The 16,875-nt window shown below is 33.9% G+C and overlaps 5 protein-coding genes across 10 annotated transcripts; 2 read left to right on the forward strand and 3 right to left on the reverse strand.

Moving 5' to 3' along the window:
- Positions 1-412: 412 nt before the first annotated feature.
- LOC109853997 (pleckstrin homology domain-containing family F member 2) lies at positions 413-3,083 on the reverse strand. Of its 2 annotated transcripts, none has more exons than XM_020426651.1 (8): positions 3,043-3,083; positions 2,498-2,562; positions 2,181-2,318; positions 2,030-2,093; positions 1,338-1,463; positions 1,096-1,202; positions 737-994; positions 413-537 (listed from the first exon to the last, which is right to left on the reverse strand). In XM_020426651.1, exons 1-8 carry the CDS (start codon positions 3,056-3,058, stop codon positions 508-510), a joined length of 804 nt encoding a protein of 267 aa, XP_020282240.1. In that variant the 5' UTR covers positions 3,059-3,083; the 3' UTR covers positions 413-507. The 2 variants fall into 2 exon arrangements, with proteins under 2 accessions (XP_020282240.1, XP_020282242.1); XM_020426653.1 differs by lacking the exon at positions 3,043-3,083 and adding an exon at positions 2,986-3,042.
- Positions 3,084-3,369: 286 nt separating this feature from the next.
- Positions 3,370-4,344, forward strand: LOC109853993 (probable small nuclear ribonucleoprotein Sm D2). Its single transcript, XM_020426645.1, has 3 exons — positions 3,370-3,480; positions 3,729-3,984; positions 4,140-4,344. Coding segments are annotated over exons 1-3 (363 nt in total). The 5' UTR covers positions 3,370-3,478; the 3' UTR covers positions 4,245-4,344.
- A 12-nt stretch (positions 4,345-4,356) lies between these two features.
- LOC109853992 (proteasome subunit alpha type-6-like) lies at positions 4,357-5,757 on the reverse strand. Its single transcript, XM_020426644.1, has 5 exons — positions 5,560-5,757; positions 5,296-5,390; positions 5,106-5,187; positions 4,597-5,026; positions 4,357-4,510 (listed from the first exon to the last, which is right to left on the reverse strand). The coding sequence occupies exons 1-5, from the start codon at positions 5,633-5,635 to the stop codon at positions 4,453-4,455; spliced, it is 741 nt and encodes a 246-aa protein (XP_020282233.1). The 5' UTR covers positions 5,636-5,757; the 3' UTR covers positions 4,357-4,452.
- A 440-nt stretch (positions 5,758-6,197) lies between these two features.
- Positions 6,198-13,584, reverse strand: LOC109854036 (transmembrane GTPase Marf). Of its 4 annotated transcripts, XM_020426723.1 has the most exons (15): positions 13,307-13,584; positions 12,970-13,129; positions 12,734-12,816; positions 11,615-11,900; positions 11,337-11,463; positions 10,842-11,235; positions 10,650-10,757; positions 10,411-10,431; positions 9,104-9,257; positions 8,873-9,011; positions 8,412-8,725; positions 7,921-8,216; positions 7,641-7,811; positions 7,356-7,552; positions 6,198-7,258 (listed from the first exon to the last, which is right to left on the reverse strand). In XM_020426723.1, exons 4-15 carry the CDS (start codon positions 11,799-11,801, stop codon positions 7,054-7,056), a joined length of 2,313 nt encoding a protein of 770 aa, XP_020282312.1. In that variant the 5' UTR covers positions 11,802-11,900; positions 12,734-12,816; positions 12,970-13,129; positions 13,307-13,584; the 3' UTR covers positions 6,198-7,053. The 4 variants fall into 4 exon arrangements, with proteins under 4 accessions (XP_020282312.1, XP_020282311.1, XP_020282313.1 ...); XM_020426722.1 differs by lacking the exon at positions 12,734-12,816; XM_020426724.1 differs by lacking the exon at positions 12,734-12,816 and having other exon boundaries at positions 12,970-13,132.
- A 1,472-nt stretch (positions 13,585-15,056) lies between these two features.
- On the forward strand, positions 15,057-16,842 carry LOC109854006 (LETM1 domain-containing protein 1). 2 transcript variants are annotated; one of them, XM_020426670.1, is made up of 3 exons: positions 15,057-15,834; positions 15,919-16,068; positions 16,165-16,842. In XM_020426670.1, exons 1-3 carry the CDS (start codon positions 15,112-15,114, stop codon positions 16,342-16,344), a joined length of 1,053 nt encoding a protein of 350 aa, XP_020282259.1. In that variant the 5' UTR covers positions 15,057-15,111; the 3' UTR covers positions 16,345-16,842. The 2 variants fall into 2 exon arrangements, with proteins under 2 accessions (XP_020282259.1, XP_020282260.1); XM_020426671.1 differs by having other exon boundaries at positions 16,149-16,237.
- Positions 16,843-16,875: the final 33 nt, after the last annotated feature.

Here is a 16,875-nt window from a genome sequence, read left to right on the forward strand (position 1 = left end):
CTCTTAACGGATATAAATTTTTGGCTTATCCTTAGAAAAAATGCTATCTTTTTATTTTTTCGCGCGAGTTGTCTTATATTATTTATAACATAGCTTACGTTAATAGTCGAGTTTCTTTCATTAGCGAACATTGTAGTTTATAATTTTTAACAAAGTATAGATAATCTAATGAGATATATATGCAAAGTTTAGTATCAATTTACATGTTACGGTTACGTTTTGTTGAAGAATGAAAGTACGCACGTGCTTGTGTATGTTTGTGTGGGGAGTGTATACTCATTATGTATCATAGAGGGGGGGGGGATATGTGTGTACTCTCTCATATAATTCTTTCATTCTTCAGAATAATTTTGTAAATTTTCTCTCTATCGGCAAATATACATATATATATATATATATATATATATATATATATATTTTATATATTTATAATAATACAATATTAAAAATATTTCTTCATAAAATTTTCGTCTTATTTATATTGTTCGTCGTGATGTACAGTTATTTTCATCGGCCCAGTGTGGAATAGAATTTAGGCTGTAAAGAGAAAGTACAAGTCTACATTACGCATATTGAGTAGATTTTATAGCGCAAACGCGAATAAACACGTTGACGTTTTGTAATTGAACTCATTACTAAACAGATGAACATAACAGATCTAATTTTTTCAGACAAATTACTTTTATAAGATCTTAGACAAATATTACTTTTACAAGATTAAAATTCGGTTGCTCACCTCATCGTGATTTTCCTCCTTGTTTCCCTCGTCGTCGTCGCCAGAACTATCTCCGCCCGAACTGTCGGCGGAATTGCGTTGCGGGTCCTTGTTATTTAAGCTATTCACAGCAGTCCCGGGTAGAGCTTTGACTTTACTGGCAGCATCGTAGCACTGCAGACAGACTCTGACGGCCTTTCCGTTTCCCTGTCCCGGCAGTAATAATTTTTTGTTGCTGCAGGGACCGCAGACCACAGCTCCACATTGTCTGCAATGATGCTGAAAGAGAAAAAAACAAAATAATCATACAATCTTAATTATATTTGAATCTTAACTGAATCGATATAATGTATATAATTAATATAATATATTGAAATTACCCGTCTGTTTAATACTGTGAATTGTGTTTTGTTACAATGCATGCAAATTGTAGCTTCGTTATCTGGTACCCAAACAGCTGCATGAACTTCGACCGGCTTCTTGCCGCCTAAAACACAGAAAATAACACCTCGATAAAGTAAGAGGGAAAGAGAGAAAAAGAGAGGGGAAGAAGAAATGAGGAAGAAAGAGAGACAGAGGATTTGGTTGCGTATATATTTATAATAAAAAATTTTCTACTTACTTTTTCGTAACAAGTCTTCGATGCATTTCGTGATATGTGCCATCCATTCTTGTTTCTCTGTTGCGGTAGCAGCATAAACAGCAAACGACTTTGTTACTGTCTTAATGAGCCATCCATTACGATATTCTATAAATAATGATCCAATACTATACCAACATTTTTTTTAGATGTGATCTTATTCGATTAGAATGCACCACACATGTTGCAGTACATATACATACGTAAAGAAGTCTACTTACAGTAAAATAGTAAATGTATAAGGAGTTCTAACTATTTGCTTACAATAAAGTTGTGTTTTAAGCCAGAAAATGTAAGATATTAATTTTTCTAGTATAAAAAAGATGATCACTTGTGGCGGAGCAGGTTGCATATCGCGTGTACAACATATAGCAACATATATATTATGTATTTTTACCATCCACCCACTCCTCACACACTTACATACGCACATGAGAAAAAGAGACTGATAGAGAAGAGAAAAAAGGGAAAGGAGAAAGGGAATATTAGTAAAACCATTATTCTAAGAAAGTTAATAAAACATTTATGTACAATAATTTGAAGACATTTTCAGGACATTCCACGTACATAACATAGAGTTGTAATAAAATAAAAAGATCTTATTTCATTAATTCACTTGTGATAATATTCAACACGGAGTTTGCAGTATAGTAATTATGATATAATATACTTACGTCCCTCGTCAGCTAGAGACTCTAATTTTACCTCCTCCAATGGTATTATGTGTTGTTTGTTGTACTATAATGGAATTATTAAAGTTTATTAATTATATACCACAGTGTGGTGTGTCTCTATATATAAACCAACATTTTTCTGTACACATACCTTTTTCTTGTTAATCACGATGTTGCCATAAACCAATATGTCGTTGAAAAGAAAGAATTGTCTGGGTTTGGGTTTCTTTCTACACATTTTTGTCAGGACTCCTTCTCCGACCAGCACTCTGCCAGGGACTGCAAGTGGCTAGTTAAGAAAAGAAATGTTCACAAGTGAGCTGTTGTTATCTCAGTATGTAGGATTATCAGTACCTATCAGCGTACCATCGTCACTAGCCATATAAACTTTAACTTGTTACGATGACAGTTTTACATGCTACGGGGGGAAACTGTCTTCACATAAACTTGCACGTGAATCTTCCTTACCTGACCTGAACTGCCGAAGCAGTTTTCAACCATCGCAATACGCCTGGCATTGGCCTCGCTGTTTACTAAAACAGATCAAGCCAGGGGAGAGATTAAATCCACAGAAGAATTTGTGAGTCATTTTCGAGTAAACTTGTTGTAGTTAAAGTATAACGAAATGTCTGTTCTATTAAGGAGTCGAGTTTACTCTCGTCAGCTACATAATTGTCGTATTTCCCTTTCTTAATTCTATTCGAACAACGCGCCCGAAAACGGTCATGTTTGTCTCAAACGCGAGAAGAAACGCGACAAAAGAAACACAGCTAAGAGCCGAGTTATCTCTTTGGCATCTCGAAGCTGTCAAAAACACAGGCTCGGCTTAGGTGCGTTAACCGCGCGTGAATGAGCGCGATGTGGGAAAGGAAGGAACATCGCGTCCCCAATTGAAAGAAATAAGAAAAGAAGAACGCGAACGTTATCTCGCATCACTCTCGCGGTTTCGATTTCACCTTTTTGTAAACTCCCGTTTTATTAATTAAATGCTAACAAGCAGAGCACGAACTAACCCAATCGGTCGACCATGATCCTATGAATCAGGGCTGACAACAGCAGGAAGTATGAATCACGTTCGTCAGTTCGCTCGTTCGAGAAAGTGAGAGAAAGCGAGACGGAGAATCAACGATGCCGATTGGTTAATGAAGCTCCTCGCCCACAAATGTTTGACACGAAACAACGCGGAAGCCAATCAACAAGTTGCCCTCACGAAAAAATGTTAAAGTGATTGGCTGTCGCGTTACGTTTTGAATCGTTCCGTGTGCAAGAGCCAGTAAGAAAGCGTCTTTCTATTGGAAGTTTTGATTATATTGAAATGCGCAGTTAATTTTATTTTGAAGGCAGAGATTGGACGCATAGCGATTAGCGGCTTCAAAACAGCTGAAAACGGCGTGAGACAGCGTGAAGCAAATTTTTGGGCTTAACGGGTTTTAATATTGCAAAAAAAAAATGTAAGTTTTTACTTTTATTATTATCCTACAACTTTACTCAACATTTGAGTCAAATTGCCAATATCAATTTATTTTGCTACATACGCAATATGATGTGCGCACATAACCTTGATTTTCAGACAAATTTAGTTTTTATTTGATATAGCGCTATTGATATAAAAAATTTTTATAAAAAGATATAATCGAAACAAAATTTTGAGATACATTTTGATCGTGCTATTTTATACAATCGTATTACCGTGTACCAGGTCTTCTCTAACAAAACCCAAGTCTGAGATGACTCCGGAGGAATTAGCAAAGAGGGAAGAAGAAGAATTTAACACCGGACCACTCTGTGTTCTGACACAATCGGTTAAAAATAATACACAAGTATTGATAAACTGTCGGAACAACAAGAAACTTCTTGGACGAGTAAAAGCATTTGACAGGCATTGCAATATGGTTCTGGAGAATGTTAAAGAAATGTGGACTGAACAACCACGCACAGGAAAGGGCAAGAAAAAGGTAACTAATGTACATAGTTCGCATATTATCAGTTGAATTGATAGAATATTTCATCCTGAGAATTCCAAATGATTCAAATCATTGCGATAGTTTAACATAGAGTTAATATTTTATTTTATTGTCAATATTATATGCATTTTGCTATTTATTTACAGGCAAAACCAGTAAACAAAGATAGATATATTCCAAAAATGTTTCTACGTGGAGATTCTGTTATCTTGGTGCTCAGGAATCCACTGGCATCTGCCGCAGGAAAGTAATAAATTAAGAGAAAAATGTTTCATAAAATCTATCTACAAAAAAAAAAGAATAAAATTTTCATGTATAAGACTGCACAATATCATTGACGTTTGAACACAACTTTGTACGCAATTGATTTCTTATCCATATGCATAATTTATTGAATATTGAATGTAGCGAAAATTGTGTTGGACACATAGTATTTATTTTTAAATGTATAAAAAATTATCAATCCTTTTCAGCAATCGCAGTTAGGTGCTTATCGATCTCTTGTTCGCTTAAGACCCTGTAAACAAAAAAAATTTATCAATAAAATTGTAACGTGATAAGAGCTGGCACTTGCAAATACCAAGACTGTCGGAAATCGCTTACCGGAATTTGCGATTATCCTTCGATACAACTCCCACTTCGATTTCTGTCGGTTTAAAATCCACAGATAAAACGTTCGACAAGCAAGTGATAGCTAGTTGTATAGTCTCATCGTAATCGTAATTTTGTTTCTTCTTGAGTTTTTTCTCGAGATAAGAATTAGCTTCTGTTTGCTTGGCTCCTACAGAAATAGCTCTATAACCACAGAAGTAACCTGCTGGATCAGTTTTGTAAATGCAGGGACCTTTCTCTTTGTCGTACGCGATGAGCATCATGGAGCAACCGAGCGGTCGCATCTCCGCGTTCTGCGTATACACTTGACTGATGTCGGCGACACGCTGACAGAGTACATCCACAGGTATCTCGTAGCCGTACTTGTATTTGAAGTGGGCTGCCTCGTATCGAGCACGTTCCACCTGGGACTTGCTGTCAGCTGCACAGAATCAGCAAATCAGAAAGATGACAAGACAGATGACTTGACAGTAGTTGTTAAATGTTTGTCCAAAGCTCACCTATCATGCCTGTCATGACACAACCAATATATTCTGTCAGCTGGAACACATGGGTAACACTGGAGGCATCGAGTAACTTGTCCTATGAGAAAAACAAAGAAAACATTAGAGACACACATTGCTGACAAATTGACAAAGTATATAGTGTGCTGGATATATTGCAAAAATAAATTTTTTAAGAGATCTTTACAGGCACTTTCTTCTGTGTTGCGAAAACGGCAGTATCAACTCCTTTTACGGCTACAGAGGTCAGACCGCCCTGATTGATGGCTTTGAAGGCATATTCTATGAGAATTTTGTAAATACACATTTTAATTAGCACATCCAAAAAAGTACAAATCGCACGCAGTGTTATCTGCATGACAAACAATCGTGTTGTACACAGACTAGACTTCCTAGACTTTGTGCCATCAATACGTACGATTCGGATAAATAAATTTTCAGCAATTCTTACCTACTTGGTAAAGCCGACCTTCCGGCGAAAAGATCGTGATATGTCTGTCAAAACCTGCACTGCTACCGCGAGCCATATTCACTAAGTAAAGAAATCGACGATTTATACAGCCTTTTACTGAGCTCAACCCGCTCTGCAAAAGCGTCAACTCATATGGAGCAGAATCATATGAATTCGAGAACGACCATCTTGACGTTTGTCTCTCGGCTACGATGTTAGAGACCTCTGTGATATATTTCGGTTCTACACTGAGTTCAATGAGAGAGGAGAATCGGAGCGGATAAAAGCCTCCTCCCAGTTCACAGCCATTGGCCGCCAGCGAGTGTTTCGCGCTATCTCCACTTTGTCCGCTTTTCTTCCCCTATGCGCCGACTCTCTTCTCTCATCGAACTCAGTGTATAAAATTAGCTTATCACGCGAACCAATCATTTTGCCACTTTTCTACGAGAGCAAAAAAATTAAAATGATTTAACGATTGGAGGCAAAAAAATCCGCAACGCACACGAAGCGGAAAAACACAGTGTCAAGAGATAATACACGATGATCAAATTTATATATTATCAATCGGGAAATATCAAAAGTGGCGTGTAACAAATAACCATGCGCACAAAAAACCATACAAAATGCATGTTGTGGAATTCATTATTCAATTACTTAATAATATTTTATTTATAAGTGGTTGTACAAGTGTAACATACATTCTTCAATAAATACATCCTAACAAAAAGAATAGATTTCTATAGCGTCTGATTCTTTTAGCCAAATAAAAGAAACTATCTGTAATAGATCAAAGAGAAGCTCGTTATATTCGATTTACATCACAAACAAAATTCAACAGAAATATATACACATACAATAATGCCACGATCTAATCAAATTTCGGAATTATTTGTACATGTATCTTCAAAAATTATATACATACAGATACACACGCATAAAAACGTTATTTTGCATTTGCTTTTAAATGTCACACAATGTTATATATCAAATTACAGATCGAAACACCAATTTGCTGAAATAATAAAGATAATTTATGTAACATAAAAATCGATTATAAGACGTTATTATCTCCCGCTGCACGATTCAAGTTTTTTTTGTGTCTCTCAAGTAGAAACATTCAATGATACTATGTAAAAGACCTTGCGCCTTGTATTATTATAGTACATTTTTTTAATCTAGCTGTCAAAAACGTGTTTTCTCAATTCTTATATGTATATATTTCTCTAGACAACGTAACTTTGACTCTTTCGTATATGTACAAAAAGAATACAAGAAAGAGAGAGAGAGAGAAAAAAAAAACTATTACTAAATCTCTCAAACGTACGATAAAAACACGAAATTTATATTAACGAGTGTGTCTAAATCATTTTGGATGTCACATAATTATCGCTCACTGAAAGCAGGATGGCAATCAAATTTGTAAATTAATTATAAAATAAGTATTTAGTACTAATTCTCCGACGTTATTATGCTGCCTCAAACTCAACACTTTATCTAATTCAAGGGTTTCAAGTACGCTGCGTCAAACGTCTCGAGCTCGTTTATCAAGAAGTTCGCCTCGTTTCGAAGGTGCTTCGCCTTAGCCGCCGCTTTTTCCAATTTTTCCAAGGTGGTCGCTATACCTCGAAGATCAGTGTTCATCTCGGATATCGATTCGTCCACCAAATTGCAGAGTCGTGCAAATGTGCTTGAGAGCTCTCTGTTGCATGAGAAATATAACATGATTGTAACAATAAAAAAAAAAAAAGAAACTAGTGCAGGTATTTATTATATAAAAACTTATGTTGCGTTCTTACTGTTGAACTTGGTGACTGCAGTTTGACGAAGTGAGATCTACAATCATTTGAAGCTTCTGCGTAGCATGTGTAACATATTGTCGTTTGAATTCACGCTCCTTCGCTTTGTTGGTCCATGTCAAACGTTCATAGAGATACAAAGCGCCATATATAGCACCAGTTATTGCAATCAATCTCCAACCTATTGTTTTTAACATCTATATACACGAAAATGGATTTATTTCAAGATTAGTTTTCTTGTAATAGAGAAATTCAACACGGTGAAAAAAACAACGCGATACGTACAAAACCAGCTATAAGAAGGCCACCCATGGTGCCCTGAGACGTTATGGACGCAACTGCTATACGACTAGCTAGAGACCAGTCGTCGGACCTCGCCTGAAAGTTGCTCGGTGTGGCCGACACGTATTTTAACGAATCTATACTATCCGCAGGTGACGAAATACAGGGCGGTATCTGTGAAAAAAAAAAAGGTAAACAAACATATAAATTATACGTATTAAATTTACATATAAATGTTTATATTATGTTTATTTTTATCTGTTAAACAATTTCACAGTCTCACCTCCTGCGGACAATTGGCTACAGCTATTCTGTGACCCTGTTTCCCCGCAAACCTTGTGATTAGAGCCGTGAAACCCCATGAAAAACGAAACTCCAGGTCCTCGTGAAAATCGGCGCACAAATTGTCGCAGTTCAATCGATACAGTATCTCGAACCGTTCACGCCGTGGCAGAATGTTGAGCGACAAGTGTTTCTTATTTTCGGGCAATAAACTTGCCATCCTTTCGGTCATTTCTTTCTGCGAGCTTTCCATGTTTGTCGCTAAAGCGTCGCTGAGTCTAGCTCGTAAATTTGATCCTAAGAAAAATATAACAGAAATGTCAGAATTGTTATTAAACTAAATAAAATTATATTGTTATTAAACTATATTGTACTAAAAATATAATATAAAAAAACTATAAATATAATATAAAAATATTATTAAGATTGTTAAGTAACATTTTCACGTGTCGTATCAAAAAAATGTATTTTTATTTAAAACATTCATCTCACCTAAACCATTTTCCACGTGCGTGTGAAGTTCTCGCTTATACACATTTAACACGAGCGGCTCGGGGTGAAACGGAACGCTAAATTCGTCCACCAAAACAGCCAATCGACGAATCTCTTCGCTTAAAGCTTTACGAACTCTTTGGTCTACGTCTTCTACTATGTGGTGAATGTTTTCTTTCATTTCGTGAGTAAGCTGTATCAATTGTTGTTCGGTGAAATTCAGTTTATTGTGCACTTCTTTCTTGATATTTAACTGTTCACTTCGCATTTTCTGCGTTCGATCCAATATTTCGTCTAACGTGTCACGTATTTCGCTGCAATAAGACGGTAGTTTTACAAATACAAAAAAAAAAAAAATAAATAAATAAATAAATAAATAAATAAATAATAATAATAATAATAATAATAAAAATAAAAGACAAAATCGCACAACTGCAAAAATACGTAATACATTTCCTTACGTTGCGATATGTTTACCACGTTGAGAATGCTGCTCGAATTTGGTCTTTACCGCGGACTTCGAAATACATTCTTCGAATTTTCGTTCGAAATTTTGAAACTCAAAATATCGATTGTGAAATCCATCGGCCAGCGCTCCGTCTACGTGTTTATAACAAATTAAACATTAAATATGTACTAATAAAACAACTTCAAAATTTAAGAAAATGTAATAGCGATTTGAGAAATATTACTATGAGCAGGTTGACCACGTTGTTCTTGCAAACGAGCTTGAAGAGTTTCCTTCGCTGAAATAAAGAAAACATAGTCTTCGGCATCCTTCGGATTGTACACTTTTAACTCTCTCGATAAGAAATCAACAGCGCGTTCTTGATGTTGTGCTCGAACCTACACACACCCCAACAGACAAATTGTGAAAATTGTACAAAAAAATATTGCACAAAAATAGAATTGCACTAAGATGATTCGACATAACGCAACAGTTTTGTCAAAATAAAATTTTGTAAATAATATTTGTCAAAAATTAGAAAAGAGTCGTTATGCATTTCTCTAAGTATATAAATGAATTAATTTGATTTCTTCATATGCAATTATATTTCTCTACATGTTTTAAACATCACATAGCTGAAATTTTTTTCTCAATTATTGAACAATTTCTTTTTAAATTTAATTTTGCAAACATACTGCTAAGATGATTCGCCATATCGTTATTGTTTTGCCGAAATAGTATTTGGAAATTAATTTTGCAAACAGTTACAAATATTTTATAAAAGATCAATATTTTTACATCTATTTCTTAAAATATATCTCCATAATTGCAAATCACAATTTTTATGCAAGATTTTGTCACGTAATTTCATAAATGTTTTCCTATCGGAGCAAGAAATATATAAATAAATTATACTTATTTATTACACAACTTACAATGTGTTTAATCACAATGATAGCGCATAGACTTTTATTAAAAAGTTGCTATCAAAAAAAAAAAAAACAAAAAAAAAACAAAAAAAAACAAAAAAAACAAATAGATGTAAACAAAAAAATAATAGTTTGTGCATTAAACATTTTACATAAACAGTTTTTAAATGTAATATGTAAAATTTGATACTTTTTGTCCTTCTTCTCTCTCTCTCACGCGCGCGCGCACGCACGCACGCACGCACGCACACACACGCACACACACACCCACACAAAACTTTGTCTCAAATTGTGACAACTATTGAGTAAACAACTCAATTGCTAAGTGCGAAATTCCCAAGTTTTTCTTATAAGAATAATTCATGCTTTGTAGACTTTTTTGTGCATAGCATTTATAAAGTGCGATAATTAAAAAAAACATACATAGAAATGAACATATTATTATTATTATTATTATTATTTTACTTTCTCGTTGTAACAAAAATTGAATTTCCAAACTTAATAGACATAAGTGATTTACGATAAAAATAAACTATGTGTGACATGTGCGTGTTTGTGAGATCATATTACATATGCAGCGTACAACATAAGTTGTAGAATCATACAAAATATGTAAACTTACCTCTTTTTGTTCTTGGACCAGCTAATAAATAAAAATATTACTAAAGTTCATTTAGATTATGTGTACGATAATATAAAGTTTTAAAAGTTACAGTAAAAACATTTTTAATTACAAAAGAAATTGCGAAAAAATAAAAGAAAAATTATAGACTAAAATTCAATTTTCAAAAATACGATGTATATGTTATTGGTACAATTTCTAATTCTTTTTTCTAAACGTAATACTTGAAAAATATATACCTGATCAAAAAATTCCGGCTCAGAGACAGAGGCATCCCATCGATTATTTAAAATGAATATATTCGGTTTCGATAATTTTGTTGATACTTTGTGAAAGAAATTCTTTTCCTACAAAAGAAAGAAAGCAGAAAATGAGTTTTGTCTTTAAACTTTAATATTAAGCATTGCTTGTTACAAATTAAATATACTTACTGTAACCATCAAAGTCGATTCTGCATTAGCTACTAAAACAAAAACGTCAGCATCCAAACAATGTTTATCAATCCATTCGTCGAGATTCGGACTTACATCTACTCCTGGACTATCTACAAACACTACATCGTCTCGCAGCAACAAACATTTCTCCTTCGGCCAAAATATTTTTACTAATTGACTCTCGCATAATTTTTCTTTGCAAAGAGCGTGACCTAACTGCCCAACAGATTGAACTGGTTGTTTCTCATTGGATCCTTCCGTTATGAGATACGACTCCCCATTATCGGAGCCTTCCACTTGCAAAAAACAATTTGTTGTGTGTCCTATTCCACTCGGCAAAATTTTATCGTGCAACATAGCGTTAATTACGGTACTTTTTCCGTTACTTGTTCTGTAATATACATACAAATATTATATACATTTATAATACAAGCAATTAAATATACTAAATATGTGTATGTTATACAGATGTTACTCAATGTAATTACTCACCTGCCGAAGAAAGCGACTTTCATGTGATCTCTTCGAAGAACATCTTTTATTGCACGCACTTTATCAATGTAACTTTTGACTTTTTCTGCCTCTTCTAGTGTTACAATATTGCTATCAGCTTGCAATACTACAAGTTTACAAATTAAATTGAAATTGTAGATATAAACGATGTCAAAAACATGAAAAACACTTAAATACAGTGTATATCTCATAATAATACTCTAATATAAAAATACTACAGGTAATAAAAATCTCTTTTTATAATTTTGTATACTCACATGTCATAAATTCTACAGTTTCTTCTACATATTTTCTTATGTCCACAAATATATCGTTTATTCTTTTCTTAGCTTTAACGAAAATCTGTAGAGGAGAATTATCATTTCTAATATCTGATGATCGAAGTTGGCTGTCCCCTCCAATCTTGGTCGGTTGTACCATTGTGCGATTGATATAGGCAGCCATTTTAGATCTCTAGTGTAAATTTAATGTATTTGGCAAAAATAATAAAAATATGGTGCAATGTGAATAGGACGTTGATACACAGTGCACAGCATGCATCAACTGAAATCATAAAAAGCAGGAGTTAAAATTAGCTTAGCACATACATATTTGGTACATATATATATACGTATATAAAACTAAGAGGTGTAACAATGCTGATCATTGTTGAAAAGAAACTACAAGATCTCAGTCAATTTTGCATTTAGAAGCAAACAATCTTTTTTTTTTGCATTTATGCAAAACTGACTGATGAAAGAAAAAAAGAAAAATCAATAGGACAAAGAAGATAAAAAGCAACATAATATATATATATAATGAAAACATACAAAAAAACAGAAGTAAAAGACAAATGTATATGTACATATTACAAGCACTAAAAGTTTACAAAAATATACATAGACCAGCACTAGTCTATGAAAAGAAGGAATTCTTTTCCCTTTTCTGATTGCATCATTCTTTTCCAATCAATCTGTCCAGAGGAGAATTCAGTGCTGATCTGTGTACAGCTTTTTGTATCTATTTTTTGTTCCATAAAATAATTTAAAAAACGCAACATACAGGGCATCACTGACATTATTTGCTCTATATAAAATTGAGTTGCAATAAGACAAAATTCTAAGAATAAATTTGTTAATTATCAAATATTATTTAAGTATATAATGATCTAATTTGTGAAATCTTGTAAAGAATTTTTATAATACATATTTCTAAAAAAGAAATAAATATGTCTCAACTTTTTTGTATACAACGTTAAAATAAAGAAAAAGAATTCAATTTTTCCTTAACAAATTGTTTTAATTAAAATAATAATTTTTAAACACCCTGTATATTTTTTTATAACAAACAGATATATGTAACAAGCATAACATTAATATCAACAACAATGATGCAACCTTTTTATCTTTAGTCATTGGTGTATCCGTAGACTAATTTGTGATATAATTATTTGAATGTTTTTTCTGTGTGTCCAAAACAGCTAAAAACAATTTATAACATCGCTGTTAAATATTGTTACACATACAAATATGTGTACACGTACATATATGTATATATATATGTATATATAATTTATTTGTATTGTTATAGAAAGTAATGCAAAAAAAAAACGTTTTAATCTTTTTTAACATACCTTTGATCTTTTGTCGAAATTTTCGGCTCACTTCTTTACACGAAAGAACAAGTATACACTTTTGTTAATGTATTTCACATTAGGTCATGTTTAAGTCCTATTTTTAACAAAGTTGCAATCGTGGAGCAACAAAGTAAAATAAGATTTTCAGCAAATAAAGCTGCTAAAAAAAATTTGTACATTGTTACTCTGAAAACTAACCTCTATTGGTATTAAAAATATATATAATACATATAAATATAACAAAAATTGCAAATATATGTATGTTATGCGTATATATAGCTATTCTATTAAAAAATAACAAATGTAAATCAACAATAAAGAATATTTGACATACCCTATAAATAGTTGTGCGTTGAAAGATGAATAATAATATTCATGTCTGTTTAATAAATGTTCGTTGCAAGATTAACAAGTGTATACAAATAATATGTGTGCAATAAGAAACTTATCCGAATATTTAACAAAATCCGACAACGCTGAACACACACGTGGTTTTATTCTCCGACAAATTTCTTCTGCTAGCTTTTGCAATGTCCGTTCGGATCGCAAATCGTTCACAAGAGAGAAGGGAGTCCAATACAGTGGTGCGCAACTTTCCTCGTTTTTATAAAACGACTTCGACGTAAAGCCTATGTCACACTACGGATTGGGATTGAGATTAGATTGAAATTTGACCAATTAGAAAAAAGAAAACCAATCCTAAGTTTAGTGATCTTCTCTCTGATTGGCCAAATTGCAATCCAATCTCAATCCTAATCCGTAGTGTGACATAGACTTAACGTGTATGCGCGATCCGAACAGTCCTTTTCAAAACCAGAGAGAAACCTGAGAGCGGCCATTCTATTGTAATTTTTTACGACGGTTTCAACCGCTGGTTTTAGCCGTATTTCCACAAAAGTGGAACTCAAAGGCCGTTCTCCATGAAACTCAAGTAGCAGGTCTCGTGGAACTGATCAATCACGTTGGTCGATTGGCTGATTTGACTCTGCAATTAATCAATTCCACGAGATCAGATACTTGCGTTTAATGTAGAACGACCTTTGAGTTCCACTTTTGTGGAAATACGGCTAAAACCAGCGGTTGAAACCGTCGTAAAAAATTACAATAGGATGGCCGCTCTCAGGTTTCTCTCTGTTCAAAACTATAGAATATATACTGCGTTCAATTTGAGAAGAGAATTTTACTGCGCACGGAAGGACAGGGAAAAGTAGAAAAGCGGGCAAAGTACACTCGATTCAGGCCTTGTTTATGCAGGCAATAACCTTTAACTTATGCCGGAACCGGTAGAGTTTAACTATAGAATTCCAATACTTTTGTTTATACGCATTCGGCAATTTTGTATAAACAGAAGCATTGAAATCCTATAGTTAAACTCTACCGGTTCCGGCATAAATTAACAGTTATTGCCCGTATAAACCAGGCCTTAGTAAATTCGCTCACTTTTGTCATTGGGTGCGTTCAGACAACTCAACGGTTGAGAGATCATCACTTATGATAGGAGTATTCTTCAAAATCTGAGCGGATCCAAAAGTATGATCCAATCAGAAGTAATTATCTCTCAACCGTTGTGCAACTGTTGAGTTGTCTGAACGCGCCCATTTTCTCATTACATTGCATAATACACATCGATCTTCTGGGCTACATTCCAAAATCTTACTTTGGTAATCACATCTAATGAGCAACAAAGACAGAATGATGCAACAGCGCTGATAATGCGCTCCCCGAACGCAGCCTAAGTGTCAAGTTTGTTAGCTTTCAAGTCGTTTTTATAGTGAAATATATATTTGCGTCTTTTTTTTGTAAAAAGTATAAATATTATGTAGATAGGTAAGTCATAAAAATTAATGATTGATATTTATTAAATAATAATATAGTTAATTTTAATAATTTTATTATTTATTAATTATTTGCGAATATTAATTAATATTATAATATTAAAAATGGTCTTTTATAGTCTGATCTTATAATTATTAATAATATTGTATTTGAATTTTGCGCTACATTTGAGGCAACAACTTGATTGGCTGCTCAGCTATTATACTACTTGACAGAACTCTGCAATTCCCCGGGTATAATACGTAGTTCGTTATAGGTTAGGTTAGGTTAGGTTTGTGTTTTATTATCGCGGAAGATCTCAAAATGTACAAAGCGATATGCAGGACATTAATACGAGAAGGCGTCGGTACGTTGGAATCCTCGAAATGCGTCTCGACAACGCAACGTCTCGTGACGGTGATGAAAACGGACGAGAAGTCGGGAAAAGTAGCGAATTTGAAGAAGTATTGGTTCAGCAGGTATATGGATTACATCAAGAATTACGAGCACACGCTGGAACAGAAATTTCCGCGCACGATCCAGGTTTATCGCGTGTTCAGCGTCGGCAGCAAGGACGTATACAAGGACCTGAAGCGGTTTGTCAGCGCGATCAAGAAGCAGAACCAGAACGGTACTGACAGCCTGACGCGAGAAGAGCTGCAACTGATGCACACAATGCCGCAGGACCTACGAAAGCTGTCGCCGTTGTTCCTGCTGTCGGCCATACCCTTCACGAATTACATTATTTTTCCTCTCGCCATCTATTTTCCACGTTACCTGCTCTCGTCCCATTACTGGACGCTGCAGCAGAAGCTGGAGTTCATGTTGTTAGATCACAAGAAGAGACTTAAACACAACAGGTCGTTGTTCAGATGCATGCAGGCAGAGCTCAAGAGCATCAAGAACCAAGCGCTAAAAATAAAGTGGCGAGATGCTATAGCTTGTCTGGGAAGTGGCACACACCCAACTACCAAGAATATTATAGCCTGTTCCGAATTATTTTCAGGCCCACCGTATTCTCTGAACAGTCTCAAAAGGAAACACCTAGTAAGTCTGCACATCTCATTATTATACTCTTGAAAATTTATACTTTGAAGACCTTGTAGCATTATATGTATTATCTTACTTCAGAAAGAATTATTAGCGATACATGGTATGTCTTTGTGGAGGCCTTTTAAAAGAAAAAGACTGATGGAAAGAGGTATGTTGATATTGCGTATGGATCGGGCTATCGTACGAGAAGGAGGTGTGAAGGCGATGCCTAACGAAGCAATGCGATGGGTAGATAAGTTAATTCATGTTTTATTGTTGTAATTCTTGAAAAACATCTTGTCTTATAAATATATATTTTTGTTATTTAGTGATTTTACTTTTTAGGCGTTATCCTTTAGAGGCGTAAACCCAACAAATATGTCTGTAGAAAGTATGAGAACTTGGCTTGAGCAATGGTTGGTAGTGTCAGCGTCCGTTGACAAAGATAATATATCTTTATTATTACATAGTCCAATTTTATTAGCTTATAATCATTCGACAAATTGGATTCTTATATATAAATAAGAAAACGAGGAGTTTGCTTGTGGCATTTTTGCAAAATATTTGATATCACTTATGTATATTAAAAGTTCTGACCAAAAGAGTTTCTATATCTTATATTAGCTCTTAAAAAATAATTCTAAAAAAATTAGTATGCTTTCATGAGTGCAGATAACCAATATTTTTATTCTGTATGTGTGTACCAGTGATTTACATTTTCTACACACAGTACGGTTCTGTGTAACTTCTAAATAATAATAAAAAAAAAGCAGATGAAACAAATTGCTTCCTGTACACAGTTAAATATTTATTGCCTTGTATGTTAGAAAAAGTAATTTAGAAAAATTTGTAATTAATTTAAAGAAATTGTGAAATCGTCGTTTAATTGTACAAAAAACTAACTACCAAATGTGATGATGGTTGTACCAAAGAAACAAGGATGTATATTGCGTACGAGTGTTTCTCTTTATTAATATATTTATAACATACATATATATACATAATTTATAATACTTTATATTTGTTACGTAGTTATATAATACATGTATATAATAT

This window comes from Pseudomyrmex gracilis, unplaced genomic scaffold (genome assembly GCF_002006095.1).
Source record: "Pseudomyrmex gracilis isolate BER0280 unplaced genomic scaffold, ASM200609v1 scaffold_58, whole genome shotgun sequence".
In the NCBI taxonomy this organism is placed as follows: Eukaryota; Metazoa; Arthropoda; class Insecta; order Hymenoptera; family Formicidae; genus Pseudomyrmex; species Pseudomyrmex gracilis.

Bases quoted from the DNA above. Each gene is read 5' to 3' on its own strand.
- LOC109853997 (XM_020426651.1), bottom strand. The intron at 2,319-2,497 runs GTAAGGAAGATT...TTTCTTAACTAG, and splicing joins GCTTCGGCAGTTCAGGTCAG to CCACTTGCAGTCCCTGGCAG. The intron at 1,203-1,337 runs GTAAGTAGAAAA...TCTGTGTTTTAG, and splicing joins CGAAGACTTGTTACGAAAAA to GCGGCAAGAAGCCGGTCGAA.
- LOC109854036 (XM_020426722.1), bottom strand. From the start codon at position 11,801: ATGGCTGCCTATATCAATCGCACAATGGTACAACCGACCAAGATTGGA. The intron at 9,258-10,410 runs GTAAGTTTACAT...GGGTGTGTGTAG, and splicing joins TGGTCCAAGAACAAAAAGAG to GTTCGAGCACAACATCAAGA. The intron at 8,217-8,411 runs GTGAGATGAATG...TATTTTTCTTAG, and splicing joins GCACGTGGAAAATGGTTTAG to GATCAAATTTACGAGCTAGA.
- LOC109853993 (XM_020426645.1), top strand. The intron at 3,985-4,139 runs GTAACTAATGTA...ATTTATTTACAG, and splicing joins CAGGAAAGGGCAAGAAAAAG to GCAAAACCAGTAAACAAAGA.
- LOC109854006 (XM_020426670.1), top strand. From the start codon at position 15,112: ATGTACAAAGCGATATGCAGGACATTAATACGAGAAGGCGTCGGTACG. The intron at 15,835-15,918 runs GTAAGTCTGCAC...ATCTTACTTCAG, and splicing joins GTCTCAAAAGGAAACACCTA to AAAGAATTATTAGCGATACA. The intron at 16,069-16,164 runs GTAGATAAGTTA...TTTACTTTTTAG, and splicing joins CTAACGAAGCAATGCGATGG to GCGTTATCCTTTAGAGGCGT.
- LOC109853992 (XM_020426644.1), bottom strand. From the start codon at position 5,635: ATGGCTCGCGGTAGCAGTGCAGGTTTTGACAGACATATCACGATCTTT. The intron at 5,391-5,559 runs GTAAGAATTGCT...AAATTCTCATAG, and splicing joins AGGTCGGCTTTACCAAGTAG to AATATGCCTTCAAAGCCATC. The intron at 5,027-5,105 runs GTGAGCTTTGGA...GATTCTGTGCAG, and splicing joins TGTCATGACAGGCATGATAG to CTGACAGCAAGTCCCAGGTG.